We start from the raw sequence: 24,033 nt of genomic DNA on the forward strand, positions 1-24,033 counted from the left end.
AAACATATATTAATTTAGAAATAGCCTATAAACATATATGTGTTTAGTAGCTTGGAGCGCTATTTAACAGGGAGCGATTTTGAATTAAGTTGGTGGTTGTTGCTTGTTATTACAAAATTAACATTTTATTTTTCCTTGGGCAATTGATCAGCTTCTTCTTTGATCCTTACAAACTGTGTGGTCCGCTGTTCGAATCCCCGTCCGGCAAAAGGTAAAATTAAAATAAAAAAAAAAAACATAAAATTGAATAATTTATTCTACAATGTTTGTATTACAGAAAAAGGTGCTAAGAACTAAAAAATCTCGTGGAAGTGAGAAAGATGTGGGGGAATATACAATTGGGCAGAAACAAAATTTTGAGCATTCAGGTCGAAAACCTATGTTGTTAGCACCTATATTAACTGTTTATTTTCATAATTCATTATGATTGTAAATATATAAATAAATAAATAAAATTTTGAGCACAATATTGTTTGGGAGAATTTTTTTAAGCATATAATATTTTTGGGTGCAAAATGCTTCCAAACATATTATATGGTCACATAATAACATATTGTTTTTTGGAAGACAACATTATTGAATTTGGATGCAAAAATACAAAATGTTTGGAAATTGACTACCCAAACATATATTTTTTAGACCAATATGCTTTCAAACATATTATATATTGGAAGAGATCAAACATATAAATGTTTGGGCAATACCCAAAAATGTATATGCTTGAAGCAAAATATGTTTGGGAGTATATGTTACAGAAGCGATTTTTTGTGAGCGTGTATGTTATGAACCTTTTTATACCCTCCACCATAGGATGGGGGTATATTAACTTTGTCATTCCGTTTGTAACACATCGAAATATTTCTCTAAGACCCCATAAAGTATATATATTCTGGGTCGTGGTGAAATTCTGAGTCGATCTGAGCATTTCCGTCCGTTCGTCCGTCCGTCCGTCTGTTGAAATCACGATAACTTCCGAATGAAACAAGCTATCGACTTGAAACTTTGTACAAGTAGTTGTTATTGATGTAGGTCGGATGGTATTGCAAATGGGCCATATCGGTCCACTTTTACGTATAGCCCCCATATAAACGGACCCCCAAATTTGGCTTGCGATTGCTCTAAGAGAAGCAAATTTCATCCGATCCGGCTGAAATTTGGTACATGGTGTTAGTATATGGTCTCTAACAACCACGCAAAAATGGGTCCATATCGGTCCACTTTTACGTATAGTCCCCATATAAACGGACCCCCAAATTTGGCTTGCGATTGCTCTAAGAGAAGCAAATTTCATCCGATCCGGCTGAAATTTGGTACATGGTGTTAGTATATGGTCTCTAACTACCACGCAAAAATTGGTACATATCGGTCCACTTTTACGTATAGCCCCCATATAAACGGACCCCCAAATTTGGCTTGCGATTGCTCTAAGAGAAGCAAATTTCATCCGATCCGGCTGAAATTTGGTACATGGTGTTAGTATATGGTATCTAACAACCATGCAAAAATTGGTCCATATCGGTCCACTTTTACGTATTGCCCCCATATAAACGGACCCCCAAATTTGGTTTGCGATTGCTCTAAGAGAAGCAAATTTCATCCGATCCAGCTGAAATTTGGTACATGGTGTTAGTATATAGTCTCTAACAACCATGCAAAAATTGGTCCATATCAGTCCACTTTTACGTATTGCCCCCATATAAACGGACCTCCAAATGTGGCTTGCGATTGCTCTAAGAGAAGCAAATTTCATCCGATCCGGCTGAAATTTGGCACATGGTGTTAATATATGGTCTCTAAGAACCATGCAAAAATTGGTCCACATCGGTTCATAATTATATATAGCCTCCATATAAACCGATCCCGCGATTTGGTTTGCGATTGCTCTAAGAGAAGCAAATTTCATCCGATCCGGCTGAAATTTGGTACATGGTGTTGGTATATGTTCTCTAATGACCATGCAAAAATTGGTCCACATCGGCCCATAATTATATATAGCCCCCATATAAACCGGTCCCCAGATTTGACTTCCGTAGCCTCTTAGAGGAGCGAAATTCATCCGATCCGTTGAAATTTGGTACGTGGTGTTAGTATATGGTATCCAACAACCGTGCAGGAATTGGTCCATATCGGTCCATAATTATATATTGGTACATGGTGTTGGTATATATTCTCTAATGACCATGCAAAAATTGGTCCACATCGGCCCATAATTATATATAGCCCCCATATAAACCGATCCCCAGATTTGACTTCCGTAGCCTCTTAGAGGAGCGAAATTCATCCGATCCGTTGAAATTTGGTACGTGGTGTTAGTATATGGTATCCAACAACCGTGCAGGAATTGGTCCATATCGGTACATAATTATATATAGCCCCCATATAAATCCTTCAGATTTGGTTTGCGGAGCCTCAAAGAGAAGCAAATTTCATCCGATCCGGTTGAAATTTGGTACGTGGTGTCAGCACATGATAACGGTTCATAATCATGGTTGCCACTCGAGCCAAAAATAATCTACCAAAATTTTATTTCTATAGAAAATTTTGTTAAAATTTTATTTCTATAGAAAATTTTAGTTAAAATTTTATTTCTATAGAAAATCTTGTCAAAATTTTATTTCTATAGAAAATTTTGTCAAAATTTTATTTCTATAGAAAATTTTGTCAAAATTTTATTTCTATAAAAAATTTTTTCCAAATTTTATTTCTATAGAAAATTTTTTCCAAATTTTATTTCTATAGATTTTTTTTCCAAATTTTACTTCTATAGAAAATGTTGTCAAAATTTTATTTCCATAGAAAATTTAGTCAAAATTTTATTTCTATTGAAAATTTTGTTAAAATTTTATTTCTATAGAAAAGTTTGTTGAAATTTTATTTCTGTAGAAAATTTTGTCAAAATTTTCTTTCTATAGAAAATTTTGTGAAAATTTTATTTCTATAGAAAATTTTGTCAAAATTTCCTTTTTATAGAAAATTTCTATAGAAAATTTTGTGAAAATTTTATTTCTATAGAAAATTTTGTTAAATTTTTTTTATGTCTATAGAAAATTTTGTCAAACTGAATTATATACGTATTTGATCGATCTTTTGTGATTTAATATAACCACGTATGGTCTTACATACAATTTAGAAGACGGTGTTAGGAGGTTTTAAGATACCTTGCCATCGGCAAGCGTTACCGCATCTTAAGTAATTCGATTGTGGATTGCAGTGTTTAGAAGAAGTTTCTACGCAATCCATGGTGGAGGGTACATAAGCTTCGGCCTGGCCGAACTTACGGCCGTACATACTTGTTTATGTTTAAATGAATTATTATGGAATTAAATGTTTTTATTTTATTTGAAAAAGTGTGCACTTTTTATAAATTGAATGCGCCCTTTTTGCCTCTTCAAAATCTGGCATCCCTAGCTGTGTTGTTGGTTCAAAAATATTTTTTATTGAAAAAAAATTGTAACAAACCATTTCTTTAGTGATAAAAGTTTAAAATTTTCGAAGGAATTCAAAAAAACTCTAACAAAAGAAAAACGTTTTCCAAACGTTTTTCTTTTCAATTGAAGTTATTTTGTTTCGTTTTCTTTAAATGGAATTTCTTTGAATCTACTTGTGTGTGCATTACAATAGATATCGAAAAATTGAACAGCTTAAGTCAGTTAAGCTCGACGTGATTAAATATTATCATCTTTGTTCTTATCATCTTCTGTTGTACCTAAATACGGATATAGCGAAGAAAAACTCCCGGTCATTGTGAAGCACTTTGTGATGTCGGTGATTGGCACAACATCTTTGGATGATCGACTGAATGATCGAGCCGGAATAGATTCTTCAGTTGTTCTGCAGATTCAATATTTCAATGGAAATTCTAATAAAAATGTTATAAGATAAGCTGTACAAACTAACTTGTAATATAGTTGTTTTTGTTTCAATAATCTACTATAATGCTATGTACATACTCGTTTTCCTCATTAATGTTTGCAAAATATTTTCCCCCGATGTTTTATTATATTTATAATAAAATATAATAAAATAATAAAAATAATAATAAAAATAATTATTTTGAAAGAAGTGATTTCAGTTGAAGCTTACAGTCGAGTACGGTCATAACGTCCTCCCAGGGTCCGGGAGGTGAGTTTTTTTTATAACTACAGTAGCGAACTATAAATGCTTATTTAGTCACATGGAATGAAATGAAATAAATTTATCTGCTTCTTTTTCAACTAGGATGTATTTATGCGTGTTTGTGTCCTGAATATTACATGACAATTCATTTTACCAAATGACGTTCGCAAAGGAAAACTTCATTAAAATCCATTTGTTGTCATTCAGCAAAATACCTGTCTTAAACTACCATCGATTTATGTATTCTTGTAATATCAAACAAATCGAAATGACAAAAATAATATCTATATTAATAACAAGTAAGTAAAGTCTAATGTCGGGCGGGGCCGACTATATTATTCCCTTCACCACTATGTAGACCAAAAATTTGTGTTACCATTTCAACTCCTTCAAATTTGTTGGGAGTTACTATGAAGGCTTTTATTAGAAATATTTATATAATTTATATACAATATAGAGACAATTTTTTCTACTTCTATAAAATCTCTATAATTAATCTATAATTATATAATTAAAATTTAAATCGGCTAACACCCTCGGATGAAACACAATGTTAGTTACAAAATATGGGAAATATAAAGCTGGAGCAATTTTAATGCAATTGTACGAAATAATATTTACGATTTATCGAGCGAGAAATACGTATTCGAGATAAAGGAAAATTTAAGTAATATTTAAAATTTTTGCTACAGTGGCGCTTTTACCAGGATATTGGTTAAATCTCGGCATTATATGTGGTCAATTGTGGGTTGTGATAAATTATTTCGCCTAGTTTATTTAAAACTCAGCCGTTTTGTGAAAAGTGTGGTATTACAGTGTGAAATATGACTACGAAATCTGAACCAATTAGATCAAAAAGCATATTAAATATATTCTCTGTGGAAACTATCGAGTCAACTGAAGGAAACTCCCATTGAAAATGGGTCTAAAATATGAAACATTTACTCAACTCTGGAGTATATATACAAAATTTGAAGCAAATCAGGCTTCAACTCTGGCTTTTGTGCAAATCGGACGAAATATATATATATATATATATATATATATATATATATATATATATATATATATATATATATATATATATATATATATATATATATATATATATATATATATATATATATATATATATATATATATATATATATATATATATATATATATATATATATATATATATATATATATATATATACATCAGGGTAAAATTCTGGCGTTTGAGGCCATATAAGTCCAATTCGGACGAAAGGTATATATGGGAGCTATATCTACATCTGAACCGATTTCAACCAAATTTGGCGCAGCTAACCATATTATAAAACGTACACTTTGTGCAAATTTTAAATCAAATCAGGGCAAAATTCTGCCTTTTGAAGCCATATACGTGCAAATCGGATACTCCCGATATATATATATATATATATATATATATATATATATATATATATATATATATATATATATATATATATATATATATATATATATATATATATATATATATATATATATATATATATATATATATATATATATATATGGGAGCTATATCTAAATCTGAACCGATTTAGCTGATGTTTTGCAGGTTTTACGTGACCGGCAAAACATTCAGATGTACGAAATTTGAAGAAGATCGGTTCATAAATACGTGAATTATGATGAAATCGGTGATAAATATATATGACAGCTATATCTAAATCTGAACCGACAAAATCAATAGCGATTGTCTTTGACCCGAAGAAAGACCCCATGCCAAAATTGAGGACGATCGGATTTAAATTGCGAGCTGTACTTTGTGCACAAAATTACATATACAGACAGACGGACGGATAGACAGACAGACAGACGGACATCGCTAAATCGACTCAGAATTTAATTCTAAGCCGATCGGTATACTAAAAGATGGGTCTATGACTATTATTTCTTGGTGTTACATACAAATGCACAAACTTATTATACCCAGTACCACAGTAGTGGTGAAGGGTATAAAAATGGAGTGTATGTTCGTGATATATAAAGTCAAAAACTACCCGATACCGAACTTTTCTTAAAAAAGAAAAAAGAACAGGTCCTGAATCAGTCAATCCTTTGTTGCATAGCATTGCATTTTTCTGTCTACTTTCTATTCTTTTATATATTTCACCATAATTGTTGCTCTTCACTCCTTGGAACAATTTCATTTAAATAATGCGAATTTATACTTGTTTTTTGTTTTTCTTTTTTGAATACTTCGAAACATTTAATTTATTTGTTGGAGTATTATGAATAATAAAATAAAATGAATATTTTACTCTATACTGGTCGCTTCATATGTATTAATATACGAGTAATATAAATTATATTTAAAAGTGCTCTACACTGAAAAAAGCATGCTCGGTTCCAAAGTTTTTCTTCACACTAATGATTTTGGTATTGATTCGGAGCCAAAGAAGCGGAGGATTCAAGTAAGGATACATTTAACTTGATTTAGAATACAAATATTATTAGTTTATTCAGTTTTTTTCTTAATTTTCTATCAAAGTCCTTTTAAAACGTGTTAACGAAAAACAATTCCTATTCTTAAACGCTTTTCTGCTTTGTAGTGAAAATATAAAAAGTTAAAAAATGTATAGACTCTTTAATGTAAAGATACCCAGTTTTAAATTGTACCACTAACCATAAGGACAAAACGACTTCATTGAAAAGATTTTGGACAAAGAAGAAAACTTTATATGGACCAAAGAAATGCGAATGCAAAATTCGCGTTCGTTTAAGGACATGAAATCTTAGCCGATATGTTATTAACTGTGGTCCCCGGTGTTTTGTACGGGTGTGAGCTTTTTTCCAAATATGACTCGGCGAGCCAACGGAAGACGAATGTGCTCTATAATAATATAGTGAGATACATATATGGTCTCAATCGCTTCGTGAACATTTCTCGTTACCAAAATCTTTTGTATGGATTTTCGATCGAGAGACTGTTGGTTTGCAGAACGCTTTTGTTCCTTCATAAGATTATTTACACTCAGGGGCCATCATCACTATACGAGAAGTTGAGATTCGCTAGATCGGTCAGAGGTAGATTACTCGTCCCAACAAGACATCGTACTTTGGTGTCAGAATGACACTTCTTCGTCAATTCAGTGTGTCTCTGGAACTCCCTTCCACGCAGCTTACAACTTAACAGTAACGCAAAGGATTTCAAAGATCAACTTTATCTTTTCCATAGTACTTACTAAACCCTAATAAATATGCTTTAATGCTTAATCATATTAAAAGTATCACAATTGGCTGAATAGTTTAAGCGAACCAGAAATTAGGGATTGAAAAGAGGGTCCAAGAGTTTTCAGGTAACTTTTTTGTTCCATCATACCTTTGTTTCCCAACAAAAACTGGGTAAGCACTAGTGATTCTTCCAGTAATACCGGTAATGAAAAACTTACTACTTGCAGTATTACCTGGGATTTAAAAATAATAACTTACCTGTGACCAAAAGTGGTTTCTTTTATTAATACCTGTAATTAAAATCGTACCTTGAGGTCCGAGTTCGAATCCTGCTGGGACCCTCTATTTTTATAGATATTTTTGTTTTGTTTTTTATTCTTATTAAATACTAATTAATTATTTTTCTTGACATTTTTAAATAGAATAACCTCTACAGCGATTGTGGGCACCGTTAATAGTATCGAAAATTACATTTCAGAAAAAAATTTAAACATATTAATAAAATAAAATATACCCTTGTTTTCTTAAGTTGTATAGTACATCATTTATATTACAAAATTACATCATTGCCGTGGAGTAGGGTATAGTGTGTTGGTCTACCAAACAACAGGTCTGAGTTCCATGCCTCCTGGCGTCACAGAGGTTTTCAAAGTACCATAAATATATACAGAGGGAGAGAAAGGGGAAAAAGGCCGGGAATGCGAAACTAAGAAGAGAGAATAAAATCTACATGGGTGTAAAAATTATATGTTTGGAACTCAAATTTTTTTTAAAACAATGTTTTTATGTGCAAGCACACAATGTTCATAAGCTAGCATACCATGTTTGGGACATATATGTTAATATGTTAGAGCATATTATGTTTGGGACATAAAATGTTTGTAAATAAAATATGCTTGGATGCAAACCTATATTAATTTAGAAATAACCTATAAACATATGTATATTTGTTTAGAAAGAGAGACCTAAAGAGTATGCTGTAATTAAAAGAAGAAAAGAAGTAACAATTGGTAACCACCAAAAAAACTCATTAATTTTTTCTACCAGTGTGTGTTATAATTTATTTTATAAATTAAATTATTTATTTAAATTTAAAATTTTTTTAATTAAAAAAAAAAATAATGATAACATAACATGTTTGAACAATACAAACAATATTTTGTTTGGACAAATCCTGAAAATATATATGCTTGAAGCAAAATGTGTTTGGGGTATATGTTACAGAAGCGATAATTTTTGAGGTTGTATAAATAGATAAGAGAGCTGCAACACGCTTGCTCTTTTCGAATATTTTTTATGGTAAAGCTATTATTTTGGGAGCGCTGATATGCTTATGACGAAGTTATTATTTTTCGACTACTGGTATGCTTGCACCTCCAATGTCATGCCCGTGTAAAAGTATTACTGTTAGTATATGTACGAATAAGTTGTTACCTAATTTTGCGCAGACATACTTGTACACATACCCGCTAATAGGAGTTTTTGCTGGGTTTATTTCATTTACACGGTCTCTTCCTCATCAAAATACGGTAACATACCACTACCTCTCTGACTTTTACCCGCCTCTATTTAAGTGCACCCTCAAGAACAATCGCTTTTGTAACATATACTCCCAAACACATTCTGCTTCAAGCATACACGCAGAGAAGAAACATGATTGTCAAAATCATATTCGAAGAGCATATGATAGGAGCTATTTTGCGGCGACCATGTAACATTTTCACCTGCAACCATGTTGGCTCAGTGAACATAGTTCTAAGAAAAATAAAATTGTCCTCATCTAAAATGTTATTATATTGACAAACAGTATTTTGTTTGAATCAAAATACAATTGTCACAATCTAAAATGTTATGGTATTCGTCAAAAATGTTTTTCTTCCAGTTAAAAGAATATGGTCACAACCTAAAATGTTTTGATCTTTATGAAAAAACTTTTTTCGTCATCGAAAAAAGACGCCACTTGAGAAAAGAAAACACAAAATCAACGTTATTTATTTGTTTTTATTTATTTATAAACTAATTCATTGTTTATTTGTATTTATAATGTCGTTCAAGCAAATATCACATATTTTTACACACTCAATTTTTTTGGTTCAATTTCAACAATAAGTAATCATTCCATATTTACTTCGTGCCCATCAAATGTACCAACGCAGACATCATGTAACTGCAAATAAAAATAAATTATACCATTGATATATGGTAAATGCAGAAAAAACAGGTACATTTTTTCAATTACACTTTCCTTTTTTTGTGTTCGCATAAAACCACCTGCCACTTCTGAATAAATAAATTAACACAAAACACAATAATTCCGTATTCTCATTCCATTCAAGGAAACAATCAACACACGACTGACGCGCAAAATGAAAATCGTTTGTACCTGCTCAATGTTTTTATAAAATTTGTTTCGCTGCAAAAAATAAATAAAAGTAAATGGTCACGCAAACAATGTACATGGTCTTTATGGCCATGTAATGGTTCTAGACATGTCTATACGTAAGCTATAAAAATACTTTTTTCCCTGCAAGAAAGTAAAAAATTTAATGGTCAGGTTCGTGATTGTTCCGACCATGCAATGGTCTCAAATTCTATCATTTAAATAATAGAACATTTGATTTTAAATGCTTATTGCCACCATATATTTTTCTCCGCTCGAAAATTATTTTTACAAAGACATGGTGTTCGCGACAATTACATACTCTAGATAAGCATTAAATGGATGCGGCAACCACGTCCAAACGTTTTTTCTGTGCGTGTATATATTTTCAGGATTGGTCCACACAATTGTTTGCATTGTTCAAACATATCATGTTTCACCTTAGGCATACACTGGATGAAATATTCCATCCGTAATATCGTGTACTCTTCTTATAAAATTTGTAGCTGTATTCGTTATGATTCGTCTAGGAGATTTAGAGTTTAAAATTATCAATCGCCCTGTGGCGTCGGCTTTTGATATCAGTTAATTTTTATTCCATTTTTGTGCTTTAGAATTATAGTATCTAAGTATGGTAACTTGTTGTCCTATTCTGCTTCCATTGTGAAATGAATTTCTCTATCAAACGCATTTAAAGCTGATAAAGTAGTCTCATCGTCATTTTTATTCAAAATACGGAACAGGGGCCAAATCACCGCAGTCGAAATCGAGTACTTCGTCGTCGTAATGTAGTTTACGCGAATCACCGCAGTCGTTATCGAATTGTTTCTACTCGAAGTTGAACACGATAGGTAGCATGCTATCGAAAACGAAGTATGTAGTGATTTTTGAGCAGAAAAATGTAAACAAAAAGAAACAAGTATTTGGTGAAAATGGAAGTATTATTTATATATTTTGGCAAAATACATTTAAGAAAATATAATATTACTTGCATTTAGGAAAACGGAACAAAGAAAGGAATGCTAAGTAGCCGCTTCAAAAAAACTAATTTTTTCAAGAACATATTTAAAAGCTTCTTTTGACAGATGAAAGCGTCGTTTAAATCTATGGATGTTAAAAACACAATTAGTTAAAAGCACTCACTTCAAAATAGAATCACTTACAGGCAATGCTAAACGACTGATTTTGTCTCGAATATTTTTCCTTATTAATGCCACTTTGTACTCATCCTCTGAATCCGAAGACGAGGAAAACAAAAACACATGGATTCATAATAATTTTTACACGTATACATATTTTGATCTTATTACCATATGTTTACAGCAATGTAAAAAAAATTTCTTATTACCATATGTTTACAGCAATGTAAAAAAAAGTAGTAGACAAAATAAATTACGATCGAATGCGGTGATCCAAAATTTTACAGCGATCGAAATGTTTCTCGATACGAAACAGAACTCGATGACGAATGCGGTGATTTGGCCCCAGATCGTCTACATATTTTGTCATTATTTTTGGTTTGGTGGTCAATTTTTCCATCACTGAGTCCAATAGTACTTCCATTACAATATCGGTGGTAATCGGTGAGGCTGGTGATCCCATTGGCATTCGTTTACGTTGTTCATACACTTTGATACAAAAAGATAACATTTCTATGAAAACATCCATCGGTATCTTTGTATAGTCCTCTATTTCGTCCTTTATAATTTATTTCAAATTATAACAATTAAATACATTTAAAAAGAAGAGTTCTAGATTCACTCTCAAGGGTTAGAGTTAATGCTGGGCTAGTCAAGGACCATAGTTATTCGCACCTACCCCTATGGCTATGTGTACAACGGTATATCCCAGCCAATCTTTTGATTGGTAATTTTTGTCGCACCGATTCTAATTATTGTTCACATGTTTGTTTGTGTTGCTGTGGATTTGTATGTTTGTGATAATTACACACTCACATGCTCATCCAACTAAATAGAAATGTGCCATACACATTGATACAAAACGACACATGGCTAGAGAACAACAATGAATGTCTCCATTTTCCGCTTTCAACCATCAGCAACTCGTATTTTCAACCACCAATCGCACAGCTACCCAAGTTACTTCTCAGGGCATTTTACTCCACACGATGGCATGCCTACACAAAACTTGGCTATTATTCTAGTTAACTGTCGACGCGCCAGAAACAGCATATGCAACAACACTAAACTCTTCTGAATGTGCGATTAAAAGACCATATAAATTAATAATTGAGACATAGCGACGGGAATTTTCGCTATGACGAGTTAAGCTAAGTTCGATGATTGTATGGAGTACGGTGATGATGATGGTGGTCTACTGTTCCCTCCAATACAAGCATGTCGGTTGAGGCTCTCTTGTGATTTCACGAGCTACGAAACCACTGTAAAATCGCATCATGTTGTTCTTATTCGGCCGAATGCTGTCGTGTTTGCCCTCTGACGACGTCATCGTCGTTCTGCGTAGTTATTTCCAGCTCTATTGTTAAGGTTAACACTGATGCTATTCTTCTGCTTTAATGCCGCCGCTGGTGTTAGATGGCAAACCTTTTCCTTGAGTGGTTAGTTCTTTCGCAGCTATCGACGGTGTTAAGCCATTAAATTGTCAATACGAATGATTACGGTCAATGTTCTTCCTCCCTCTGAGATACAAATCGTGAAATAATATATAGGCCATTTACTACTGCCAATATTCGCAATATACAATACATTTGTTGTGTTTTTTTTTTTGCAAATTCATTAAAAGATCTAACAAAAGTGTTCCACAAATGTGCATATATCAATGAAAAGTCTGTTTGATCGGTTAAATTGTCGTCTGATAGCCGTCGGCAATATGCTATATGTGCCTGAAATGACCATTCAAGAATGACATATTTTTTATAGACATAAATAACCACAACAAAAGCCATGACCCTTGCATATGTCGATATGGCGACTGTAATCGATGTACAGGTAAAGATCGCCTCTTTATATACGTTGATAAAAATTTGATGTTCGGTAATCATCGATCGGTAAGGACTCCCACATAATCTATAATGCTGGTAATAAGGTGGTCAGTTAAATCTATCAATATCACAACAACCTGGTGACAATTGTGTTATGGAAATAGCGAGAAAATATAAATACAGATGTCATTGGAATTATCCCAAAGGGTCCAGAGGCTTGCGTCGAGCATGAAATTGCCATAATTCACAAAAATTTCATTGTGCATGAGTAAAAACTAGAAACAGAAAAAACTGTTAGAAATCACAATCTCGTAAATACTCAGGATTTGTATCGAACATGCACTCAAAAAAAAAAACAAAGTGATCCCACTATTGCACTAAAGCAAATTTAACTTTATTTTAGTTCATGGAATTATTATGTTTGTAGAAAGTTTCCTTTGCTATAATAATTCTTTGCGTATGTTAGTTAAATGAACTAAAAAACGCAGAAAAAATTATACACAAATGAAGCAAAAAGATTCACTAAATTCGTATTTCTCACAAAATAGTTCAATATTTCTTTAAATTTGTAAATTTTACTACAATGGCACTAGCGACATTCTTGCAATTTTGAACTCCAAACTGCTTCAAACTACAAAATTTTCCTTAACAAATGACAAAAATTAATTATGTCTAATAAATTTTCTTGAATTTGTTGAAAAATATTTACTTATTTTTGTGGTATCTGCATGATGTTAGCGTTTGTAATACGGTTTAGTTAAAATTTTCTAAAACTAATCGAATTTTTCTAAAATTAATCCAAATTATTCTTCCTGGTGGGTTCACTGTTTTTTCAGTTTAAAATAAATTTATTGGAGATGATTCAAATCTCTATTCCTTCCAGATCAGAAAGAGCATCTCGTTAATTGGGAATGTAAACCATTATTTTGGAAGTGGTCTTACATACATTCAAAAAAATGTGAACACTACAAGATACACCCAGAGAAGGAATATGATCACCTCAAACATGTTTCAAGAGCAAAATGTTATTTTTGTATGGTGACCATGTGACATGTTCGTCACTAAAATGTTATTTTCTCGTGAAATATAACCTGCTTGCCGAAATCAGATACATGATTTCCGAGAAAATAACATTGTTGCGAAAATCATGTTACATGGTCACCACCCAAAAATAACATGTTGCTCTTAACACATGTTTGAGGTGATCATATTCCTTCTCTGGGTGTACTAAAACCAATTTAACTCTATTTTCGTTGATGGGAATTATAGACAAATGAAGCAAAAAAAGATCGTATTTCCCACAAAGTTAAATAAAATGTTTGTAAATATAATATGCTTGGATGCAAACATATATTAATTTTGAAATAGCCCATAAACATATATGTGTTTACAAAGAGAGACAAAGTGTATGCTGGAAGTAAAATAATGAAAGTAACCAATTGGCACATTACAAATATATATACACAAAGAAAATTTCATTAAATATAGGAAAAATACAATGTGGGAATATAAACAAGTATAAATTTACATATTATGAGTAAACATATATATGTTGTGATATAAGACTTCGCCAAAAATTGTATATGCTTAAGTAAAATATTAAAATGAGTATTCGGAGAGAAAATTCATTGGGAACCAAGATAAAATATATTTGAAAAAAAAGAGCATGAGTTTTGTTTATCATTTTCGCATTACGGGCACAATTTTTTTGTTTCGTCAAAACAAATCGGAACGTAGGACGAGTAAGTCAAAATATTCAAACAAAGGTAATTAAATGGATCTTCAAAAACTAACGAAAGGGCATATACACTGAACAAAAAGCATGTCCGTTTCCAAAGAATGTGTCTCCACTTTAACAATTTTGATATTGATTCCGAACCAAAGAAGCGGAGAATACAAGTAAGGATGCTTTTAAGACACAATTCTCTTTTAAATGGGGTTTTCTGTACTTGACTCTACGAAGCACATTTAAATTTTTCGCTTTTTCAGCTTTTTTTCATATGCTATGTTTCAAGTAAAAGTGTCTTTAAAATAAAGTATTGGAAAACATATCCAATTTTTGAATGATTTTTGCCTTGTAGTCAGATGCAAAAATGCAACAAATTTAAAGAAAGTTTTTTTTTTTTTTTAATTTTAAAGAATTTTTCTGAATTATTAAAGTCAAGTTGACCTTAGTCCAAAATTTGTTCTTTCATGTTATGATACCCATTTTTAAGTCAAATCACTTAATTATAACGACAACACGACTTCATTGAAAGTATCGACCTTTGAACATGGAAAAAACTTTATATTAGAGAAATGCGTCTTCTAAGCTAAGCAAAAGTTGTATTCTTATTTTAAGGACATGAACTCTTTGGCCTCACGACAATATTTTTTCAGTGTACTCTTTTTAGAGTTGTGAAAGTAAAATGAAACCAGGGGGAAACAGTGAAAAATTAAACAGTAAGATCTATAAAAACAAAGATTAGTTCCTCTTTATTAATGAGTAGTCCAAGAGGAGCTGACGGATTTTGTTCGAAAATAAAAGCGGGCACTGAGTCCAATTATTTCTCATTTTAGCGGCAAAACCAGAATAACATTACAACTTTTTCCGGTAAATTGTATTATAACATGTTGGGGAAAGATCCAAAGCAACAATTGAATAAGTTTATTTTCTTTAAAAGAAATTATTAAAGAAAAGTAAAAGGGTAAACATGGCCATTTTAACGTGATAATGCCAATTTATACCGGCCTTAAATTAAGTACAAAATTATTCGTTAATAAAAATTCATATTTATTTGTATTTCTAAATTAATGGTGTTACATGCTAGCAAACAATTGTTCACACCAAAATAAATGTATGTGCTGTTTTAAAATTACTCGACTTCACGTTCTTGTAATGCTGAACACCTTTTCGGGAACTTCCGAACGTATCTGGAATATATGTTAAAAAATATATAAAAAAAAATAAAAAAATGGTGTTGGTCGAAGCAGTGATCGAACCCAGGTCCCCTGTCACGCAAGGCGGACGACCAACCACTGCTCCACGCTGCCAACAAATGTATGTTTAACAATGTTATATAGCATAGCTTGCGTGGGTGCCGCAAGCTATGCTATATAAATATAACTTATAACGATAATTATCTCTTGATGACCATAACAGCTACGTAGCCCAGTGGTTAGTGTGCTGGCTTACAAACTGTGTGGTCCGCTGTTCGAATCCCCGTCCGGCAAAAGGTTAAATTAAAAAAAATATAAAATATAATAATTTCTTCTAAAATGTTTGTATTACAGAAAAAGGTGCTAAAAACTAAAAAACTCTTGGAAGTGAGCAAAATGTGAGGGAATATACAATTAGGCAGAAAAAAAAAATTTGAGCACAATCTTCTTTGGGAGAAAATTCTTCTAAGCATATAATATTTTTGGGTTCAAAATGTTTCCAAACATATTATATGTTCACATAAGAACATATAGTTTTTTGGAAGACAACATTATTGAATTTGGATGGAAAAATACAAAATGTTTGGAACTTAGACTACCCAAACATATTATATTGTTTAGACCAATATGCTTTCAAACATATTATATATTGGAAGAAATCAAACATATAAATGTTTGGGCAATACCCAAAAATGTATATGCTTGAAGCAAAATAGGTTTGGGAGTATATGTTACAGAAGCGATTTTTTTTGAGGGTGTATGGAGTATATGTTAGATGAAAAATGAAGAGAAATACTAGAGGTCTGCACAATTCCACTTGTAATGCAGAGTACACGTGTACTTGCTAGATGGATACACTTATTCGAAGTTTCGCAAAACAATTGGGACATATTTTTATGAACAACAAAATCTTCAATAACAAAGAATACAAATATCTCTTTCGCTCTTAAGGCCGGTATGCACCTCTTGCGAAAAATTTCGTTTCGTTCGAAATGCATTGGTATTTCGGTAGCGTTCAATTTCGTAAGCTGGCACGCACCTCTAATGACAATTTTTGTTCATAACAGGGTTTCATAAATCATATTTTGGAGAGATGTTGACAACTCATAGCAGCAAACATTTAATTTATTACACTCATTGTGTGTGTAAAAGTTTTAAGATGTCTATAAATAATCAACAATTTATTTTAATATTTTAGTAATTTTGTAATCAAATTTCATATCTTGGAAGAAAAAAATGGAATTAAAATTGTTAAAATGACTTTAACGCTATATGTAGTTTAAAATAGACACAATTGAAGAAGAAATGTATAATTTGAGAAACTTATGAACTCAATTTAAGCAAAATTCACCCATTTTGAGAAAATTTGAACTACTTTTATATTTAGTAAAATTGTATACCTCATTTGTGTAGAACTTTTTTCTCATTTTTATTTCACGTCATTAAAGTAAGCTAAAAATAATTAAAATAAAAAAATTTTTCTCACATTTGGGAAAATTGAACTAAAATTAGATAATTTTCATGAACTAAAATGAAGTTAAATCGGCTATAAAAAAATCGTTGTCGTTTTTTCTGGGGGCACGGTGAGGGTATCTAATTTTGACCTACGTGAAAATGTGTTTAGATTATGTTAGGCTAGGTATGGTGGCTGCCTGATATTTCAGGTTTACTTAGACTATTCAGTCCATTTCAATGACAAAGGCCCTCTTTCTTATAGCCGAGTCGGAACGGCGGTGGTGGAACCACTTATAGAAACTTTGAAACACTCCACCGCTGAAAGCTTTTTGGTGTTTGGTCGAACATGGGATTGAACCTATGACCCTTTGTTGCATGGCGGCTGCCTAATGTATCTATCAGAAATATTCATTACTTCTAGACCACATAATCTATACCACTCCTCTCAGAATTCCTTCATGAGTCCAACTAATGATAGGTGTCCGTCCGTCTGTTCTTGTGTTTGTTGTCGACACGATAGAGGGTCTTACTGATATTTTAAGATAGAACCCATTTAATCAGCATGATATACAACTTGGGTATGTATCAGTTGCTTAATTTCAATCAATAAATTATTTTTTAATTAAATTAAGTTATTTTTGTGATTAATTTTTTTTTTATTCAAAAACAAGTAAGGAAAGTCTAAAGTCGGACGGGGCCGACTATATTATACCCTGCACCACTTTGTAGATCAAAATTTTCGATACCATATCACATCCGTCAAATGTGTTGGGGGCTATATATAAAGGTTTGTCCCAAATACATACATTTAAATATCACTCGATCTGGACAGAATTTGATAGACTTCTACAAAATTTAAGTCGGCTAATGCACTAGGGTGGAACACTATGTTAGTAAAAAAAAAATATGGGAAACATTTAAATCTGAAGCAATTTTAAGGAAACTTCGCAAAAGTTTATTTATGATTTATCGCTCGATATATATGTATTAGAAGTTTAGGAAATTTAAGGAAACTTCGCAAAAGTAATTTTTACAACTTTTCGACTAAGCAGTGGCAATTTTACAAGGAAAATGTTGGTATTTTGACCATTTTTTTCGAAATCAGAAAAACATATATATGGGAGCTATATCTAAATCTGAACCGATTTCAACCAAATTTGGCCCGCATAGCTACAATGCTAATTCAACTCCCTGTGCAAAATTTCAACTAAATCGGAGCAAAAAATTGGACTCTGTGGTCATATGAGTGTAAATCGGGCGAAAGCTATATATGGGAGCTATATCTAAATCTGAACCGATTTCAACCAAATTTGGCACGTATAGCTGCAATGCTAATTCTACTCCCTGTGCAAAATTGCAATTAAATCGGAACAACAGATTGGCGACTGTGGTCATGTGAGTGTAAATCGGACGAACGATATATATCGAAATCTGAACCGATTTCAAAAAAATTTGGCACACTTGACTACACTACTAATTGTACTCCCAGTACAAGCAAATTGGGGTAATACTCTGGCTTCTGGGACCGTATTAGTCCATATCGGGCGAATGATATGTATGGGAGCTATATCTAAATCTAAACCGATTTCAATAAAATGTGGCATATATATATATATATATATATATATATATATATATATATATATATATATATATATATATATATATATATATATATATATATATATATATTATATATATATATATATATATATATATATATATATATATATATATATATATATATATATATATAATATATATATATATATATATATATATATATATATATATATATATATATATATATATATATATATATATATATATATATATATATATATATATATATATATATATATATATATATATATATATATATATATATATGTATGTATATATATATATATATATATATATATATATATATATATTATATATATATATATATATATATATATATATATATATATATATATATATATATATATATATATATATATATATATATATATATATATATATATATATATATATATATATATATATATATATATATATATATATATATATATATATATGGTTTTATTAAAAACGGACAAAATACCGTTTATAGAAAAACTTACCACATTGATAAATCCATCCAGTAGGTACATTATTGGAATCATATCCATGGACTAATGGGACATTTTTGATATTATTCTCAGAATATACTTGAATAAAAAATATAAAATTAGACATAATTTCCACTTGTCAGTATAGCATTTAGTATTTAAGGTGGATATTAAATCGCAATTTTAAGGTGGATATAAAATCGCAATTTTCATGATAAATTTTCTTTAATAATCCCTTATAAAAAATAATCTTTATAAAACTTAGGTTAGGTTAGGTTAGGGGCAGCCCGATGTATCAGGCTCACTTAGACTATTCAGTCCATTGTGATACCACAGTGGTGAACTTCTCTCTTATCACTGAGAGCTGCCCGATTCCATGTTAAGCTCAATGACAAGGGACCTTCTTTTTATAGCAGAGTCCGAACGGCGTTCCACATTCCAGTGAAACCACTTAGAGAAGCTTTTGAAACCCTCGGAAATGTCACCAGCATTACTGAGGTGGGATAATCCACCGCTGAAAAACTTTTTGGTGTTCGGTCGCAGCAGGAATCGAACCCACGACCTTGTGTATGCAAGGCGGGCATGCTAACCATTGCACCACGGTGTTATAAAAAACTTGCTTTGGGCTATTCTCCATCAAGTTATATTTAAATTTGTATCGAAGACGTATAATTTTATACTTTTCTTAGTGATTTATTTTTAATTTTAGCGGCTAAACTCGAACTTAGTATTCACCTGTATGAATTGCTGTAACATAAAAAATATAGATTCAAATAAATGGTTGCATCTCCAACTGTGATCCAGATGTAGAATAAATATAGATCATCCTATTACCACTCATGTTGTATATTTTTTATGTAAATCAATTAAAAATCCGCACTAATATAAACTATTAACAGATATATACAGTTCCTTAATCTGTTATTTGTTATTGAGTTATTTATTTTTTATCAATAAAATTCGATTTTTTTCTCTAACATCACATCTTTCACATCTCAGTTTCTAAAATGTTTCGATATAAATGTATTTTCATTAATAAACACCAATATCGCACGTACAATTTTGCAAAATTAAAACCATAAATGCATCAACAGAACTGAATGCAGCAACAAACACAAAGACACAAATAGTCATAACCCGCTTGTTCGGCAAATAGCTATTGTCGCATTTTCCCTACCTATATAAGCACTCCCAATGTTCAGGAGGTTATTATGGTATAGAATAATGAGTTCAAAAAGTACTAAGACCCGTTTTCTGTATGTATATAATGTACCCTTTCATTACATCCAATTCAGCACCATAAAGTAATCTGTTAAATAATCGATAGATTATATTGGGCATTACCAGTTGAGCATGAAATCGATAAGAAAGACGCTGTCTCTCTCACAGAAAATAAATGAGAGAGAAATTCAAAAATATAATCCAGGGACCATTTAATTTTGGTATCTAAAAGTAATGTATAAAATAGTGTCTCTAGCAAAACTAAACAAAAACACACACTTATGATCGGAATAGAGTTTCGGTGGTTACGCGTAATGCATAAAAAGATATGATATAATCGTAAGGTGAAGTTTGGTTTACTGAACAAAAATAAGCAAAGTCCCGCTAGAAGACGTCACAAAAATTCCACTTCTCATAATTTGTTTAGTTGTTCTCTGGGTTGCAAATGGTTTGGTCGGACACGGAGTTCTCATAGGGTAATCAAAACGAAAGAAAAATGTAAGTAAAAAATTAGTAATAATTCTATTATATAGCAACTATATTTATTTCATATTTATATTCAAATTTCAGGTGCAGTTTATTTACTTTCTAGCAGGATTGGACCTCCATAACAACACATACGCCTAACAATGCAGCGACAAAAGAAGTGCCAATTTGAAAGTAAATGCGTCTTACCACGAATATTAAAATAATTCCTTGTTGTTTGTATAGTCATAACTTAATTATTTTACTTATAAACTAAATAACATATTTAGTTAAAGTCCAAATATAAATTTGGCTTAATAAAAAACTATAAAAATCATTCTATCAAAATTAGTGCTTATTTAGCTAGCATTTTTTCACTATCCTTTTCAGTGGGTAGAGAAGTGTGTACAAATTATGTGTGAATTTTCAGCTACCAAATTGGTGGTTATCGATAATGCAGAGAATAGTCTATTGGTTATATTCAGCGACATGTTCTCGTTAAACTCTCCGCTCAAACACATGGGGTGTAATGCGGAGCGTAAGTAGGGGTGTTTATAAATTTGTAGCTATATAGTTAGGTATTCGCTGCTTCCCAGAACAAGCGGGAAAGGATACATACCTGCCGTAAAGCAAAACAACTCCACACACACACGATCCCTTTCTGATCTCGCTATTGCAACAAAACAACTCTCCACAAAAAAGATACCAACAACACACAAGGAACAGAAATTCATCCGCATTGTCTCTAGAATCAAAACAACCAGCAACAGCATAAATCAAAGATAATAAAAGAGGAAGATGGGAGATTGGCTACTGAGCACATCAAACCATTTACCACATTAGTTTAATACTCGAACCAAACGCGTATACGACAAGTATTGACATAGCATTAAAATGCAAATAAAAAGAAATTAAGAGCACGAAATAAATTTCCATAAAGGGGAAAATGTATTTTTTTTTGTTGTTGCTTAAAATTTAACATTGTTTCATTAAGAAAATTACATTTTTCATTTAAAAAATAAAAACGAAAAACAACTAAAAGCAGGGATCCGGGGCGGAGCGGAGCAAGCCCTTTTTTTTGCCGGAGCGGGAGCGGCATCTCTAAAATCCGGAGCGGAGCGGGAGCGGAGCGGTTTCCAAATGAAAAACCGCTCCGCTCCGAATAAAATATTACTTGAATGAAATGTGTAACTTTGAAATTACACTGTGTAGGTAATTTCAAATTTAGCTAGTACTTAGCGTAGTGTGAGTAAACGTTTAAAATGTACGATATGTATTTTTGTTCGTACGTACATTGGGGAAAACACAACGTGTTTTTTAGTAATTGTTTTCAAAAACGGCAAATGTCAAAATATATATATCTAGTATGTGTTGTAAAAGTAACAACAGTACTTTCGATCAAAATCATCCCGTATTACTACAAAGATGTTTGTAATGAACGTCAAATAAATGCAATTAAACGATCTTATTTATATTTAATTTTTTAGTTTTCTACACTGAAAAAATATTGTCGTGAAGTCAAAGATTCCATGTCCTTAGAATATGAATGCAGATTTTGCTTAACATGGAAGACGCATTTCTCTAAAATAAAGTTTTTTTTCTTGTCCAAAAGGCAATAAACTTTTGAATGAAGTTGTAATGTCCTTATAATTAAGTGATTTTACTTAAAAATGTGTATCATAACATGAAAGATAAAATTTTTGAGGTAAGGTCAACGTGACTTTAATAATTAAGAAAAATTCTTTAAAATTAATAAAATTGTCTTTAAATTTGTTTCCTTTTTGCATCTTGCCTACAAAGCAAAAAATCGTTAAAAAATAAGACATGTTTTTCAACACTTTATTTTAAAGACGCTTTTTACTTGAAACATAGCATAATTTCTACTGGAAGTCGAGTCTTAATATGGAAAAAAAAATAACTCGTTAACTCGTTTTTAAAGGATTTTGATAACAACTGACGAAAAAAATCTAAAAAAATTAAAAAATTAACATTTGCTTCCTAGAAGCAAGTACATAACCCCCAAATTTAAAAGAGAATTACGTCTTTAAAGTATCCTTACTTTTATTCTCCGCTTCTTTGGCTCGGAATTAATACCCAAACTGTTAAAGTAAAGACAAAATCTTTGGAACCGGGCATGCTTTTTTTCATTCACATTTGCTTTACTATTGTACTATATCCTAGCATTCCCTTATTTCTGATATTAGTTCTCGAAAATTTAATTAAAATTATGGATAGTTTCAATTTTGGTTGAAAAATGTGCGCATATACATTTATTATACAATAAAGGGGAAAAAAGCGAAATTAGGTAACACTAGATCTGAGTAAGAATATTCGTAGGTATACCACGGACTGATGTCGATGGAGGTTGTTGCAAACATACACACACACATTACAAATATAACAAAACCTCTTCTCTACGTCTGTTGCAAAACAAAAAAAAACTTTCGGAGAGTAGTTACTTCTACTCTGTGTATAGACTTTCAATTCCAATCAGCGTTGCCGTTTTGGTCCGATCGGACCAAAATTGGTCCAAAAGATTTCTAATTTTTAAATTTGGTCCGATGGTCAGACCAAACAGAATTTGGTCCATTTTGGTCCATTTTCATAAATTTGGTTTCTATCACATATTAAATAGTAGATGGTGCACCGCAAAGAATATTGTCGGGAGGCCAAATATTTCACATGCTTAAAATACGAATACGAATTTCGCTTAGAATAGAAGACGTATTTCTCTGAAAAAAGTTTTTCCTTGTCTAAAAGTCTCTAAACTTTTCAATGAAGTCTGTTTGTCCTTATAGCTAAGTGATTCGACATAAAAATGTGTATCCTAACATGAATGCAAATTTCGTTTTAATGAAGTCAAAATGGATTTAATATTTCTGAAAAAATCTTCAAAATTAATAAAATATTTCAACACATTGTTTTAAAGTCATTATACCCTAAACCACATAGTGGTTAGGGTATAATAAGTTTGATCTGCCAAAAAATGTGCCTACAAGAAATATTGATTTTAGACCCCATAAAATATATACCGATCGACTCAGAATCACCTCCTGAGTCGATCTAGCGCTTGGCGTCCGTCCGTCCGTCCGTCCGTCCGTCTGTCCATGTATTTGTTGTTCACAGGATTTCGGTCGCAATTATTAACCGATTTTGATGAAATTTGGTACAGGGAGTTTTTTGGGCACAAGGAC

The 24,033-nt window shown here is 31.6% G+C and overlaps 1 protein-coding gene and 1 long non-coding RNA gene across 4 annotated transcripts in view; both read left to right on the plus strand.

The window, feature by feature from the left end:
- TfAP-2 (transcription factor AP-2) overlaps positions 1-24,033 on the plus strand; it is a 158,078-nt gene that overhangs the window by 83,512 nt on the left and 50,533 nt on the right. Inside the window, exon 1 of one of the 3 annotated variants that reach the window (XM_075307318.1) lies at positions 12,315-12,672. The exons of the other annotated variants lie outside the window; for them this stretch is intronic. Within the exon in view, the coding sequence (XP_075163433.1) occupies positions 12,628-12,672 (45 nt within the window). The 5' untranslated portion in view covers positions 12,315-12,627. Of the gene's footprint in view, positions 1-12,314; positions 12,673-24,033 lie in introns of those variants that run through there. 3 annotated transcript variants of the gene reach the window in all.
- Positions 20,570-21,187, plus strand: LOC142236290 (uncharacterized). The gene is made up of 2 exons (XR_012721977.1): positions 20,570-20,872; positions 20,945-21,187. It is a non-coding gene; the product is annotated as an uncharacterized LOC142236290 (long non-coding RNA).

Source organism: Haematobia irritans, chromosome 4, assembly GCF_050003625.1.
Source record: "Haematobia irritans isolate KBUSLIRL chromosome 4, ASM5000362v1, whole genome shotgun sequence".
NCBI classification, from domain to species: domain Eukaryota; kingdom Metazoa; phylum Arthropoda; class Insecta; order Diptera; family Muscidae; genus Haematobia; species Haematobia irritans.